The sequence below is a fragment of the Notolepis coatsorum genome (genome assembly GCF_963971535.1).
Source record: "Notolepis coatsorum genome assembly, chromosome: 3".
Classification (NCBI taxonomy): domain Eukaryota; kingdom Metazoa; phylum Chordata; class Actinopteri; order Aulopiformes; family Paralepididae; genus Notolepis; species Notolepis coatsorum.
In genome coordinates this window covers 155717121-155733786 of record NC_140167.1, presented here as the reverse complement: position 1 = coordinate 155733786, position 16666 = coordinate 155717121, and the positions used below count along the sequence as shown (strand labels likewise).

Below are 16666 nucleotides of genomic sequence, written 5' to 3'. Positions count from 1 at the left end.
TACTGCTCATTTCATATTGCAATGAAAAACTTCAATAAACAAAGTTTTTTTTTTTAAATACATACCTAAGTAAATGGAAGATTTCTCCACTTCTACAAGGTCAATTTGCATGTTATTGGTATCTAGGGACATCTATGGATCTCAGGGAATGTATTCCCAGTGTCAGACATATTGGGTCTCATTCCCGAACGGATTTACGACCAAAAATGTCCTCTTAGGCAGATGTCTGCCCATTTAAGACATATTAGGGCTGGTAGCGCGATTCCCCAAATTTTCCTGAGATCAGATTTGAGCGTGGCTGAGAGCAGATTTAAGAGTGCTGAGGAGCACACTTATGATTGATTGACTAATTGAAAATTGTATTAACTTGACAGACTGTGTTCTCATAGTGATTCCTTCATGTTAACGCTACAGGCCTCATTGGAATTAATTACTTAATCATAATTAAAATAAATATGACAAATATGACAATTAATTTGATGTCGGAAAAATAAATAATATGGATTTATCTGATCACAGGGCAGCTGGATTAACCATATCTGAACCAGCTATTTTGGACAAATGTATAATTACTTTATATTCAAACACAATTATGCAATTATTGTGAAATGATTGAAAATAATAATTATTTAATGCCTTCTGTGGAATTTGTATTTCTTATTTGTTACACATCTGTTTTAATGATTATATACATTTGAAAGAATGCAGGTCAACATGCAATATATCCCATTGATTGGTATACAATAATAATATAATAATAATGGATTGGATTTATATAGCGCTCTTCATGACACCCCAGTGACCCCAGAGCGCTTACAGAGTCCATTATTCGTTCATACACAGTCATACCGGTGGTGGTAAGCTACAATTGCAGCCAGAACTGCCCTGAGGCAGACTCATGGAAGCGTGGCGAATAATCATCGCCTAAGGCCCCTCCGACCACCACCAACATTCATTCACATGCATACACATTCATACGAGGCAAGTAGGTTAAGTGTCTTGCCCAAGGACACAATGGCAGTGGGATGGACATGGGCTTGAGCGGGACAATGGGACAGACCTTATGTTTTGATATAGCTATAAACCTGCATTCCTTCGAATATATCATTAATCAATTAAACTTATATTAAAATACACTATATAGCCTATACACCAACACTGAAATGACAGTGGATAAATAAATAAATAAGAACTAAAGCTAATTGCATGGAAATAGACTGCATTAATATTCCATAACAAGTCTTGTGTGCGCCAGTATGGCCTACGTGTCTAATGAACAGTATAGGCTTAATATATTCTAGTTACTTGTTTCATTAGGATTTAGTAGATACTATATATATGCTCTGCCTCTGCCCTATGTACAGTATAAGTACAGACTGTACCTATACTGTACGTAGGGCAGAGCATATAGTATCTACTAAATCCTAATGCAACAAGTCATTAATGGAATAATAAGCCTATACTGCGTTCATTCATTACGCCGTAGGCATTAATGGAATAATAAGCCTATACTGCCTTCATTCATTACACCGTAGGCATTAATGGAATAATAAGCCTATACTGCGTTCATTCATTACGCCGTAGGCTACAGTATACAGTGTGTGTGTGCGCACGCGTGCTGCGGCAGGTGTACCACGTCCACGAGCTGTACTATATATGATGACAATACATTAATCTAATCTCATTTCGATGGGTCGCGCAAGACTCGCAAGGCACTTCCGCATCCATTTCCACACAGCTGCGTCATTACTTTGCCTTATAAGGAGCTCTGGAGGCGTTGTCTTGTATGCAAATGACCTGAACGGGGATGCGTGTTCGAGTTTAAGACATAATGCCATTCCCCAAGCAGATATTAGATCATATCACAGGTGCGAGCGTTTGAGCCACATATTACCAGCACGTTGGGGACTCAGAGTGAACTTGTCATTGATTCTGTCTCAGTCGGTTCCAAGATAAGTCTTCCAAGAGAACTCTTTGGAAAATTTTGGGGAATGAGACCCATTGTGACTGTTACTAGGCTTGAGTACTTAAATTGTAATGAACCAAAGGAGAATATCAATACAAATCTTTATTTTTTTTATTTTTTCTTTTACGGTGAATAACACCATGCTAAAAATGACCAGATATGAAAGAGTGCCACTGAGTTAGTTCACCACCTTCTTGAGATCACGTGTACAAAAAATCTAAGCAAATGAATAAAGGGAATATGATTACACAGAAGGTTTTGTAGATACAGTACTGAATTCTACCATCCGGACACATACAATTTGAAATATTATTATAGAATATAGAATATCAGGCCTATAAATTACCTTATTATAGCCAATTTTCACATCTATGGATCGGGCCAAATCTCCTCTTTCCAATGGCAGAGTTCAATCTGGATTTAGTATCACCAGGCGTGCAGCAAGAACGTGAATGAAATCTACTGTAAGTAAGTACAGTTACTTTTTTATCATGTAGATTCCTCCGCCATTTTCCCTCAGATTGCAACGCCGTTTTTTGCTAGACGTTTACAGAAAGGTAGAGAAACTAACTTCTAATTTATGCCAATAATGTTCAGGTTTGTGGTAGATAATCCCGAAAAATACGATAAATAAAAAAGTTTATCCACAAGTAATTTGATTGACAGGAGCTGGCTTGAGCTGAATAGTGTTGTTTTTTTCTAAATTCCAACGCCATTCGAAATTCCTGGGTCTCCTCTCCATAGATATATATAAAGTAAGGCTGTCAATCGATTAAAATATTTAATCTGATTAATCGCATGATTGTCCATAGTTAAGTCGCGATTAATCACAAATTAATCGCATATTTTGTATCTGTTCTAAATCTACCATAAACGGATCTTTTTCTAGTTTTAATACTCTTATCAACATGAGAGTCAACAAATGCTTGCTTTATGCAGCCATTTAACACAAAAGGATGACCCTCATGCATTGCAAATTTGTATCAATTTCAAAACAGAGTGATGCACAAAATAACTTAAAAGAAAATAATAATGTAAAACAATGAATAAAGTGTGCATGAAATAATAGGGGAAAGAAAACATTAGGAACTTGTTACATTCACCCACACAAGGGCTGAGGACTCACACACCCAGCCCCCCCCCCTCTCTCTCTCTCTCTCTCTCTCTCTCTCTCTCTCTCTCTCTCTCTCTCTCTCTCTCTCTCTCTCTCTCTCTCACACACACACACTTTGAGTCAGAAACCAATTAAATGTTTTACCTTCTCCCGTATGCCAGCAATAGGCTGTCTGAATTGTTCAGACAATTTAACTTTAAGTATGTTTTAAATTAGCTATGTTTTCAGACCTCGTCGTCTAAAGACAGTAAGTGGTGGTAGCGTATAGGTCATCTGCATTCAGAGCACCGCTGGTCATGCACTACTGTGTCAATAGTTTCAAGGTTGTTGTCGTTCACAGGAAAAGACAGCGGTGGTTGTCTACTCTTGGGGACGACGTGTCATATTCACAAATGACTTGGATAGACAATACAATTGACCTACTATATCAAGCCTCTTTTCTTGATCCTCCAATCACAACGGTCACTTCCCTCAGACAAACAAGAGGGCAGGGCTTGGGATAGTAGGTCAATTGAGTGCAAAAGAGAGGAAAATAAAAAACCTCATCCTGGCAGTGTGTCGAAGAGCTTGAGCAAGACAGATAACCCCTAACTGCTCCCGATGAGCAGGTTGGCACCTTGCATGGTTGCCTCTGCCGTCGGTGTGTGAGTGAATGGGTGAATGTGAGGCATAAATTGTAAAGCGCTTTGGATAAAAGAGCTGTAAATAAATGCAGTTCATTTGCCATCTATTTGTCTGAAGGCCTGAATAATCAGCTGTATCTGAAAAGGTCACAGACACACTCATGCAGTTACACGCATTTAGTCATGGGAGGTGCCCAGTAAACACTGTTCTGCCATTTGAAGCACTACCAGTGTGTTTCATTACTTGTTGTTTTGTTATACATTTCCCCAGGTGTGCGCCAGAATCAGTCCATTGATGTTAATTTGTCTGAAAATGTTTGTGGAATGTTAATGCCAGGAGTGTCCTTTTTTCAGCTTCAGATGTTTCATTTGATTTGCTAGAACTGTTTTAGGTCACCCTCTCTGAGCACAGTAGCCTATGTTGAGGTGAAAGGAGATGTCAATTTGTATTCATGGGACCTGTGTGATCAGTTGCTACGGGAGATTAACATTGATTTAGATTCTGTTTAAATCCAGGGGGATATACATCAAAGGGCTTTAGTCATCATTTTCACAACAACAACAACAGTTCTAACATTTTGAGCAATCTTACATCAACATACCTTCTGTTAAAGTTTTAGTTTATTTATTTATTTATTTATTACCCAGGGACAATGCACACCAATCAACACTTGCAGTTTCCACATCAATGTAAATGTGCCAGAGTTAGCTAATTACAGTACAGCTAGTTTGCATCCATAGTCCCTGCCCAACATAACGTTAACATACAGTAGTTACGTTTCTGAATCTTTTCTCTTTTTAAAATTACTCACTGTAAATATACTCATACAACTGGCCTAAACACCTAAACAAGAAATACACCACCTGGGGTCTATTCATAGCAGTCTCATGATGTGTGCTGTCATACAATATGACACAAGTGGTTTACAAAGTATTTACAGTAACACCTGCTACCTTCTTTTTTTTTTTTCACTCAGCACTCATACTGGGTCTCCAGAGGCCTCTGATTCACCTGCTGGCGGAGATTTCAAACTCCACCAACACCAGTCAGCTGGATTTGGCTGCGGTGGCGGAGAGAATGCTGTTGGCCATCCAGCTCACGGTGGAGGCTGCCGAGCAGGTTGGACTGCCGTGCCGAGGGAGGGGGAGAGAGAGAGAGAGAGAGAGAGAGAGAGAGAGAGAGAGAGAGAGAGAGAGAGAGAGAGAGAGAGAGAGAGAGAGAGAGCATATGTGCATGTGTATACTTTTGTTTGTGTGGCTATGTACAGATGCGCCTGTATGTGTGTGTGTGCACATGCCTATGTTTGTGCTTATTTTTGGCTACACTGTACATGTTTGTGTAGCAGCACCTGGACATCAGATGAGCCCATTCTCTGCGTCATCGCAAATATCTTCACACTTCACATTCCGTACAACAACACAGAACAGAACATGCCCGCCGACTGCTGCTCGCCTCAGTGGAAGAATTGAAAGTAGGCCGGTGGAGAAATGTTACGGTCGCACCTACTGTACCTTGGGCCTAATCTGCCTCATCTCTTTAAAGGTCTTTCACAGAGATAAGACGCGAACCTGGACTTAAATAGCACCAGGGTCTTTGTACACTGGCAGATGCTTTGAAAGACAACCACGGGACACGCCTGTAAGCTCGCCACATGTTCACGGCGGTGCTTTGTTTCTCGCTCATAATGGGACTGAGTATTGTCCAGAGTTGATCCAGAGATCAGATAACACAGGACAGAAGGAAACATTTGATATCATATAGTTGAAAATAATGACCACAGTTTTGACGCACAAAAGACACAAATAGTAGGCGTTCTTATTATAGCTGATGATAAAGTTATTTAGTTTAGATGCGGATTTAGATATTCATGAGATTGTGTGTTAATAACAGTTATAATGTACTAGGCCTGTCCCCGACTAAGGATTTGTATAGTCGACTTTGATTGGCCAAAATTTGCAGATAGTCGACTGGTAGACTGGTAATAATTTTTTTTTTTAAGATTTTTTTTTGGCGTTTTATCGCTTTATTACTACTGGGCAGTCCAGTAGGGAGAGACAGAGGAGAAACAGGAGACAGAGTGGGGGGAAGACATTCGACGGATTCGGGAATCGAACCCGGGTCGCCTGTGTCGCGGCTGAGCGCGCTATGTGGTTCGCCACTGGGGCGCCTATCATTTTATTTTTATATATTGTTTGCATTAGACTGAGAGATTGGCAGTTGACTACGGCTCCTTTCGATCGATTATTCGATTATTCGACTAGTCGAGGTCAGCCCTATAATGTACTATGATTCATGATAAATGTTCTTAGTACACGCTGTGTGGTACAGTAGGTATGTCTTATAAGGTGTTGCGAAACTTGCTTATGGCGCGTAACGCATGTAATGCCCAGGCACAGCATCTGTCAGACGCAGTCCTTTTGTAGGAGCCCCATTACAATGCTATCTTTAGTCAAGCATTTACCCCATTGAGAGTCACAGAGAGACCGTCATTGAGAGATTTTAACAGAAACTCTATAGGATCTCTTTTGTTTATGTGTGTCTGAGGGCGGATACCACGCGCGCGTGCGCACACGCACGTGTACGTGCATGTGCATTTACACAACCGTACGAGTAGCAATGATACCTGTGTGAGACATCTGCCCTTTTCCGCACCTCCCGCTGCTGACTTAGTGTAACACGTCTAGAGAGATTACTCCCCCACCCCCTTCATACCCCCCCTCCCTTTTATCTCTCCGTTTCATTGTTCTTTTCTGCTCCGTCTAACTGAACTGGTTTTCTTGGAACAAAGAGTAAGTCAGATGACGAGCAGTCTGCCTATTGTTGATACATTACACCCATTGCTTCCCCTCCCCCCATGTAGGCTAATGGGACGTTGAAGTGCCGGGAAACTCTGGAATTCTGGGAGCCCGTTGGTGAGGCGGCCGGGCTGAGCCAGAACACCCTGGCAGCCTGGTGTGACATCAGCCTACGGCCACTGCTGGAGGCGTACGCCGCGGAAGACAGCGTCTATGACGCTCTAGACCTGAGCGTGAGTAACTGGAGATCGATGGGTAAAGCATGGCACTGGTTCCATCCTAGAGGAAAATCTTTCCTGTGACAAAATGGCAACCAATGTAATAAAACAAGTCAACCAACGAACAAGATTCTTGTACCGGATCTCCGCTCTGGTAAACAAGAATACCCTGAAGACTCATTCAAGGGTACTACGACTATGCTTGCACCTCATGGTACCAAAGCACATCAAAGGTACTAAAAACAAGATTACAAACATCACAAAACAAACTGGTCAGACCCCCTTACCCCTGCCCATTTTGACAACCTAGGATGGCTTAGAGTAGACGACAGAGTACAGCAACTTGCAATGGGCCTGGTCTACAAGATTCACTACACCACTAAGGTACCCATGTACATGTTGAAATACTTCCCAAAGGTCAGTGAATACCACGACCACAACACCAAATCCACAAATCATGTTCAACCCAGATTCGGCTCAAACAAGGGACTAAACACGTTTTGCAATTATGCCACAACAATGTGGAACGCCCTACCCACAGCCGTAAAAAAAATGTGAATCCCTACCCACCTTCAAAACCGCTCTCAAAGAGCACCTACGGGAGGCTGCAATTCAAAACTGGCCCCCTTCATGTCCAAACCCCCCACCCACCCACCCACCCACCCTACCTACCTACCTACCTACCCACCCACCCTTTCCAAATATATAGTTTCCTCCCCCTTGTATGTATATATTTTTTGTTAGGATCTCTGTTTAACCCTTTCTCTGCCACGCTTATATCCATCCTTGTAGCCAGTCTGCCAGCTCTATTTGTCTATGGAGATGTTCACCTACTTTGCAGGGCTATAACCTTTTTAATTGTATTGCTAAATTGACATTACTATGGCCCATTCAACATCGATTAGCTATCGTTCAGGGTGTAGGAACGTTTTACTTTTTCATTCACACATTCATACAAAAATACGGTCTAGAGTATAAATATGTTTTTATCGTTTTCTGCAGTATTTCATAGAACGTGAGTTATAGCCATTTATGCCTATATTAGATCATCAAATGCAGTTTGATAGCGATTGACGCCAGATAAAAAATTTCAATTGTACAAGGTCCTAAACGTCATGACTCATCATCTGCTGGTGACCGGAGGGGGGGGGGGGGGGGGGGTCGTTTATAATGCAATGACCGACGTTAAATGAATCATGTAGTATGGGTGATATATTGATCATAGCAGTTTGTATGGATAACAATAATCAAAAACGCTGAAACTCACCGCAGCTTCCTTGTAGCGATGGGGGATGATACTGGAGCAAAAAGATCGCTATTATGGGATGTTGATCTATGCGATCCATTTCCAGGTTGTATAATACTATATACGTCCAAATAATGTTGTTTATCGAGTTATGGCAACGGATCGATTATCCAGTGTGTCCAGATGGAGTCCCGTGAGCGATATTGGTGGCGGTATTGAAGCGCTGGAGAGTTGAGCGGAGTCCTACAGCACCAGTCAAGGATCCGTGGGTGAAATATGAATACCATGACAGAAATTTGAAATATTGATCTCAAAGACGCTGTAAAACGTCATTGGCAGATTACGCATGGCGAGGAATGACGTCTTAACGCGTCATTGGCGATTAAAGGGTTAACAGTACTGTATATTTGCATATCTTGTATGTCACAAATGTAACAGTACATTTTGCAGATAGTCGACTGGTAGACTGGTAATAATTTTATTTCATAAATGTCATGATATATTATCTGTATATCTGTATGTTGTGTATGTCATAAATGTCATTATGAATTGAAAATGGGGGACCCTGATGTAAACAAGACGAAAGTCTTTCTCTGGTCTGCATCCCCTTAACAATTGTGTGTATTGAGCCGTACTGTATTGTACCCATTCTGCAATCTGTTAATAAAGTTTTCAATCAATCAATCAATCAATCAAACTGACGCTGCTGGTTTGATTCCCACAGGGACCACTCCTACTTCAAATGCATGTGTACATAGTACTGTAGGGTAGTGGTGGGAATTACGGCTCTTTGAAGGGAGCCGGAATTTTTGGCTCCGTTCCTTTCCAAGAAACGCTCAAGAGAACGGCAGGGGATTACTTGGTTTATTAGTTCAAACTAAATCTTTGGTTTATCTGCAGAAAAATCAGCAGGATAATGATAGGATATGATTTGGATCAGATTCAAACTTAGAGGCTTAAAGCCCCTGTAAACAAATCCTCAAATCGTTCAAATGTATGTATGATATCCAAGATGATATCCTCCTTCAAAACCGCTCTCTTATCCTTATCACGTTATAGACGGCAGACGTGACATGTTATTGTACCGGTGCCCAAATTCCCCATTCTCCTTCGAATTTACAACTTTTGACGTGAAAAATAAAGTGCATGCAATATTTAGATTCACAACCAACAAGACCGACATGTGTTCACATAAAGGTGAATGGCAGGCAGTGGAATGGGCACAATGAACGATAAAAAGAACAGCTCCCGCCAAGTATGACTCTGCCGTTCACAAAAATCAGATGGTTCGCGAATGTCACATCACTGCTGTAGGGTGCTTTGGATATAAATGTTCACCGGGTGGCAAATACATTTAAGCAGTAGCATAATGAGAGGGAGTACAATGTTGTGGTTACTGGCACCGGTGTTGCAAAGAGGCCACATGCGTTCTGTGGATCACCACACCAGTGCCAATAAACCACAAAATATATTTTTGACATAATCCTTTAAAAGATAAGGTTAAACAAAGACAAATGCGTTATTTTGACCCTTCAAAAACAACAATTAGTTCCCTGTTGCTAAGCACTGTAACAGTGGAAACACACGGCCTGCAGAAGCGCGCCGATGCACCACGAAGGGCCGGGAACAGCAGCCGGTTTCCTTTCGGCGGCCATGTTAACAGATTGGACCACTCATACCAGCCGTGCGCACGGCCTGTCCGCCATCTGCAGCGATGGTTTCGGCGTCTGGTCTATTTTCTCTACGAGACACAACGTTTTAAAAAGCCCCATTCAAACTGGATAAACAAACACTCTCTCTCTCTCTCTCTCTCTCTCTCTCTCTCTCTCTCTCTCTCTCTCTCTCTCTCTCTCTCTCTGGACCATCCTGGCGGTCCGAGACAGGTACAAACAAAGACAGAATGGTTTAAAATCTTTAAAATGACCACGCTCTTGTTTTCTTAACCCATGATAACGATCAGCTCTACCTGTGATTATAAAAGAGCAGCGGAGCAGGCAGGCGCATGGGGGTGTGAATTCCTGCTGGTGTATACTCAGACTCAGACTAGGATCGGTATGTGTTGTCATAAAATGGAAGGGTGGGAAAATAGTCCCTGTGCGCAAAAGAAAGCATGCACATTCAATAACGCTCAGGTGCTGAACTAATAATAGATCACAACAAAAATGACAAGAGAAACTCCCTTCAATGTAAAAAAAAATACTTTTTCCCAGTAAGTAAGTAAGTAAGTAAGTAAGTAAGTAAGTAAGTAAGTAAGTAAGTAAGTAAGTAAGTAAGTAAGTAAGTAAGTAAGTAAAGGGAAAGGGCCCTAAGTAAGTATTTATAAAGCACCTTTCATACATGTTATGTAGCTCAAAGTGCTGTACACAAACATAGGCATATATAACGATAAAAGTAATAAAGTCACAGAGATCAGTTAAGATCAATGTTAAAAAAAAAAAAAAAAAAAGATAAAAGTAAAATAAAAAAAAAGCATCACATTAGTAAGACAACAGTAATAAAAGTACGGCAATAGGCAAAGTAGAGTAAAATAACGTTTCAGTAAAAGATCAGTACATAAAAAATAAAAACAATAATAAAAACATTTCAATAAGATACTCGCTTTCCCTAAGGTATGGTACACTATTTGTAAGCTAGACTGTATAGGTACGTTTTTAATTTTCCTTTTAAAATGTGTATGGAGCTGGCGTTTCTGATGTGTGTGGACATTTTTTTCTTCAAAGTAATCCTTTAGCCATGACAAGAATGATGCACCTTATTTCTCTGGTCTAATCTGAAGTGTGGTCTAGTAAGTGTAACTAAGTTATTCGCCACCGGGGGGCAGTGTTCATTCATCCACGAACCCGACCAAGGTGCCACGGCGCTAACAGTAACCACCCTTCTCTCCACTCTCTCCACTGTATGCCGTCTGTGCAGAGCTCAGGGGTGGGACCGACGTCGGTGAACGCCACAGCTGCTCGGCTCGTCGAGGCCCTGCGTTCCTTCTACCAAGTCAACCTCAACTCCACCCTCATCACTGAAAAGCTCATCATGACGGTGTCTGACCAGCTGACGCAGCTGGGGGGGCTGCCTTTGAGCCTGGAGACACAGATCCAGTGGGCCATGGGATTCCTGGACATGCAGCTGAGACAGAGGTGACTGTCATCATTTTGGAAGTCAATATTGTAGAAGTAAAAAAAATAGGCAGCATGTTCAAAATGTCACTGGTTTTGGTGTTCAATACATTGAGTTGTGTCCGGAGCTTCCAGTTGTGAGGGAATATTTTTGGTTGCCCCAAACAATAGCTTAGTTCACATCTAGGTGTGAGGTAAGGGCTACAGCCTCCACCCCTCTCTCTACCTAAGATCAAGTGTCTCCTTTCATTCCTCAGTGTTCTCTTAGCTGGCCAGAGAAGCACACTCCTCTCAGCCAAAGCTCATTTAACCCACATGTCATTTGTATTAATGGTTTTTACTATTAAAACTATTTTGATCAGAAGATCTGTCTACGATATAATTGATGAGTCTGGTTCCACCACACACTTCTGCAGATACTTACCCCTGAAACCGACAGGAAGAGGGAACAGAATAGCAGGATAGGCAATGCATAGTGCATCTTGGCTCCAGAGCAAACATACCAAGCATGGGCAGTGAATCTCTGAGTGTCACTGTGGAGTCCGTGTCCGGTGCGCCAAGAAAATAGCTTCCACACGGAATTGATCTCTACCCCTCCACGAGCCGCGTGTGGAGCCCTGTGGCAGGCGCGTCTGGTTGGGACAACAGCACCCTCATCGTTGGCACCCAAGTGAAGCGGGTGCCGTTCAGCATGCGCTCCCTGTCTGCTGCCAGACTATTTCAGGGGTTCATGAGATTAGGAGTTTGTCTCTCCACATATCCCTCTTGAGGCGCGTTTCACCAGACAGGTGAGAGTGAAACCCCTCAGGGGAGTGCAGGGTGGTGTTTCACCAGACAGGTGAGAGTGAAACCCCTCAGGGGAGTGCAGGGTGGTGTTTCACCAGACAGGTGAGAGTGAGACCCCTCAGGGGAGTGCAGGGTGGTGTTTTACCAGACAGGGGAGAGTGAGACCCCTCAGGGGAGTGCAGGGTGGTGTTTCACCAGACAGGGGAGAGTGAAACCCCTCAGGGGAGTGCAGGGTGGCCTAAACCGAAAGGTTGCTGGTTCGGTCCCCAGGCACAAACTGGAGGGTGTATTCCAGCTGTGAGCTGAGGACTGAAGGGTGGCTGGTATTTCATCTACAGTACCCGGCATATCTAGCCCAAGTGCCCTTGAGCAAGGCACTGCATCCCCAACCTGCTCCACTGCACTGTGATTATGTGTAACTATAGGAGAGATTTGCAAAAAAAAAAAAATTGAATAATAATAATTGCCTTATGTACATTTGGGTCGTTATGGAGGGATATACCCTGAATGCCCCTTTTAGATGAAGTTGCTAACGTCATGTGCTTTGAGAATCGCCTGCCTGTATTCTTACGAGCTCTGTTCATGGTTTCACCACGTATTTTAGTGCTAGATGGATTTGAAAGCCTCAATACTGTATGTATGTACACACATGCATACCAGTAACCTTCAAACATACTGTACACGCACGCACACACACACACACACACACACACACACACACACACACACACACACAGAAAGAGGGGCACACCACCCAGTCACAAAATCTACAGTTATGTTATTATGCCAGAGGCCAATTTGATTCGTATGAAATCACGGTTCACGAGAGGACTGGAACGATCACATTTGCATCCAGTTCGATTAATTTAGTTTGACACCTTGCCTGAAAACAGGCAGGTCTGTGCGGATAGCGCCTCAAACCATGATTCAGTTAGCTGAGACTCCCTCTTAAAATTGATTTCCCTTTATGCGATGGATGTAATAATGAACTTGGGGGGAGGGGGGGGGGGGGGGGGGTTGGGTTGGTGATGATAAGGATCACATATTGCATATCGTAGGGAATCAATCAAGTCTGGCTACAAGAGTTATAGATCATTGATCACAGTGGAAAGATTCCAAAGTCTATTATCAGGGGTAAAATGAGAAATGTACATGAATACGTTTAACGAACGACAATGATGAATTATGATTACTTCCGGCCTCAAATTGAGAAATTATATTGTCAAGGGATTATGGTATTGAGGAAGTGAAAAATCGACATGGGAGCCGTTGCATGAAAGTGTAGACGGCGTGGGTTCTTTTAGTCTGCGGTGCTGAGGCGGTTTCTTTTTCCCAGCAGGATCTGTGACCGTGATGTAAACAAGACGAAAGTATTTGACTGGTCTGCATCCTCTTAGCAGTTGTTCTGCAATCTGTTAATAAAGTTTTCAATCAATCAATCAAACCGAAATTCTAAATGTATCTCGAATGAGGACAGATCCATTTGGAGAATGTACAGTAGTACTTAAGGATACTGTCATGGTTTTTGCCTTATTTCACCTTTCTGTGAGGGACAGCTGTCTATCTTTGCTTTATTTCACCTCTCTGTGAGGGATAGCTGTCAATCCCTGTTCCCTGTGGTTAATTGCCTCATGGGTCGGCAGGTGTGTGGGCTTGATTACAGCTGATGCAGTGCAGCTGTGCCTATGGCCATGTGGAGTCTATTTAAGTTTGGTCAACTGCTTTTTCATTTCCTAGTGTTGGCTGTCCTTTTGGTCACGTTCATTATATTGAAGTGTAGTCTGATTTCTGATTCAGAATTGAGCTTTATGGTAGTCATTCTTATTTTAGGCTACTCATGTGATTCTACACATAAACTCCCTTAGTGGAGGTTTATTGTTTTACTTTTTCCAATATAAACTCCTTTTATTAGGAGGTGTCCTTATTTACTTTTATACTATACCTCTTTATTGAGAGTAGTCCTGTTTTTTGGGACTTGATTTATTTTCTTAATTACTCACTTTGAGATTTCCACCTGTAAAGGTTGTTTTCTGTTGTTAAATTTTCCTCTCCTAAAATATCTGCGTAAGCAGTCTAGTGGTTGTCCGTTTTACGGATAACTTTAAGAGTCCCTGTTATCTGCTCATGACCCACACACACACACACAGCCCTCACAGATACAGTAGAAAGTACAGAATGTTTTTCAATCTCATTGCATTTATTATTTTTATACAGAAGGTATGTTGTTGAAACTGTTATTGTGAAAATGATGACTAAAGTCCTTTGGTGTCTATCCCCCTGGACATCAACAAAATCAAGCCATTTCAGATATCCAATCTGCTTCCTCTGAAATATCGCATAACACACATGGGTTACTCTGAGTCACATCTAGCTACACTGATTGGCCCACCAGTCACATCTAGCTGAGTGAAAGGACTCAAGAGGAGATGAGGAGCTGAGCATCTATATAATGTGTAGTGAACAGAAGGCCACGCCCCCTCAGACACACCAAAATGTACCATCGTAGAGGGTTAGAGACCTATTGATTTATTGAGTCCTTGGTTTCAAACACGTTTTTATCAATCTAAATAGGAAATAGGAAAATAGATATATATAAAAATAAATGGACTTCTTGGTGTTAAAAGCTTTTCATCTGACAGGCATGATAAGGTCTATTGTACATGGAACCTTGATAGTCTAACATCGATTGCCTTTTCTATGCCCCTGCAGCCTTGATACTATAAGGCTGCTCTCTGATCAGCTGGTGAGCGTGGAACCCTCACTCCAGCCCATCTTGGAGGCCATGGACAGAGCCCTGAGCCACATCCTGAACAACTACCACTCCATCCAGAACGGTACCTCGGCCGAGAAGCTCCTTGAAGAGGCCGGAGCAATCTTTCTGACCTCCCTGAACATCACTTCGGACTCAGTCCTCCCCATGCTGTTGGAGAAATTATCCATGTTTGACGGGATGACCGTCAGTTACTTGATAAAAGAAGTGGTCAAACTCATAGTCCAGATGGAGGTGTTTGGGGACATGCCTATGGTTTACCAAGCCATGGAGCTGTTCATCGCATCCAACGACACCACCCTTGTCATGACAAAGCTGTCCGAGATCTTCGCTTTGTTAGGCTCCGGCCAAGTCTCTCTAATGGAGCTTCTGACCCAGGCCCTGCCCAGAATGGACGAGGCCTTTGGGGCTTTGTTGTCCTTCGTTAAGCAGACGACCCAGGGCACGTCAGCCGTCACAGACGTGTTTGTCGACTTGGTCGGGAACATCATTGCGATGCTGAGGCAGATGGCGGGCACCAGCGACCTGCTAGCGCCCTTGGACCACTACCTGAGCCGGCAGCCACGGGAGGAGGGGCAGAAGGTGATGCATAACAACGGAGGCCATAGCAGACGCCGACGCGACGCCCCGTGGAGTTCTCCAATGATGAGACAGCCCATGGACGACTTCATAGATCTGTTCTACGTTGACTACCCAGCCCTCTTCAAAGCCGCCTCCGTCCCGCCCACCGTGCCGGAAATTGTGGAGACCGCCCACGTTTTCTTTGGCAACCAGGACCTGGCAGTGGTGATGAATGGGGTGACCAGGGACGTGCCATGGGGCCTTAACTCCACCAAGGATGAGACCATTGACGCGACCCTGGGGGTCCTCTCCTACATGACGCTCCCCAACACCCTCCAGAGGTAAGGCCAACCAGTTTGAATTAGAAGAGACATTTCAGCATCTTCCAAAAGGCTACTTAGCATGAGTTATTAAAAAAATATTAAAGAATCATCATTATTTGTATTATTATTGTAGTTGTTATTATTATAAATACATTATAACTATACACATAGTCACATATACCACAGACACAGAGTAACTAGGGATAAAGATGTTTGCCAAAGAAGATGAAGACCTGTTTACACCCATTTGATTTGGCTTTAGGAAGCCAGATTAGAGGAGACCTAAATCCCAAATGTCTTCATTGTTGTTTAAATAGACAAACGACATCTAACTTCTACTAGAGCTTCTAGGAGTCTAGATTTGGCCCTTCACGTACAGATGTGGAGTGGATAATTTATAGTTACAGAAGATTCTCTGTGCTTTATATCACAACCACTTTTTGTTGTGTCTTTGATTCCAATTCCCAAAAGACATGTTTTCATTTTATGGACCATGGTTTTTTAGGTCTCTCTTGTACAGGATTTGGATAAATGCACTTCCAGTTTGATTAACTCTGGACATTTGCCATATACAGGCTGTACTATGCAACCTATTGACAAGTAAATGACAATTGATGTTTCGTCATCAGCAAGTAAAAAGAAAAAAGTAATTCAAACCTTGGTGTGTTAAGACTTAAGTTGAAATGTACCTACAGTATCTCAAACCCACCCTCTTTTCTTGATCCTCCAGTCACAACTGCTATGATTGGAGGATCAACAAAAGAGGCTTGACAACTGTTTTTGACACGTTACTGTTGTGATTGTCCATTGTCTCAAGTGTGCTGTGTGAATATTTTAAATAATCAATACAAGCAGTGTTTCACCTATAATTAACAGTGGTGGATGAGAATAATTTAATAATAATAATTCTGTCTGTTTGTCTGTCTGTCTGTCTGTCTGTCTGTCTGTCTGTCTGTCTGTCTGTCTGTCTGTCTGTCTGTCTGTCTGTCTGTCTGTCTGTCTGTCTGTCTGTCTGTCTGTCTAATGATTTTTTAATATCCCATTTTGCTTGCAGTGGTGGTAATGCTCCTTTTGCGGAGATCTCACTGCTGAATAAAAAGGAAACACTGACTTAATGGTCCCTCTATAACCCCCCCCCCCCCTGCAGTTTCGG

At 42.5% G+C, this 16666-nt stretch overlaps 1 protein-coding gene across 1 annotated transcript in view; it reads left to right on the top strand.

Annotated features, from left to right (window-relative positions):
- Positions 1-15535, top strand: part of LOC311225398 (uncharacterized protein) — a gene marked incomplete at its 3' end in the record, with an annotated part of 134380 nt that extends 118845 nt beyond the window's left edge. The window contains exons 24-27 of the mRNA XM_084310661.1: positions 4681-4823; positions 6565-6732; positions 10877-11094; positions 14569-15535. Coding sequence (XP_084166787.1) covers positions 4681-4823; positions 6565-6732; positions 10877-11094; positions 14569-15535 — 1496 coding nt within the window. The remainder of the gene's footprint in view (positions 1-4680; positions 4824-6564; positions 6733-10876; positions 11095-14568) is intronic.
- Between the last annotated feature and the right edge of the window lie 1131 nt (positions 15536-16666).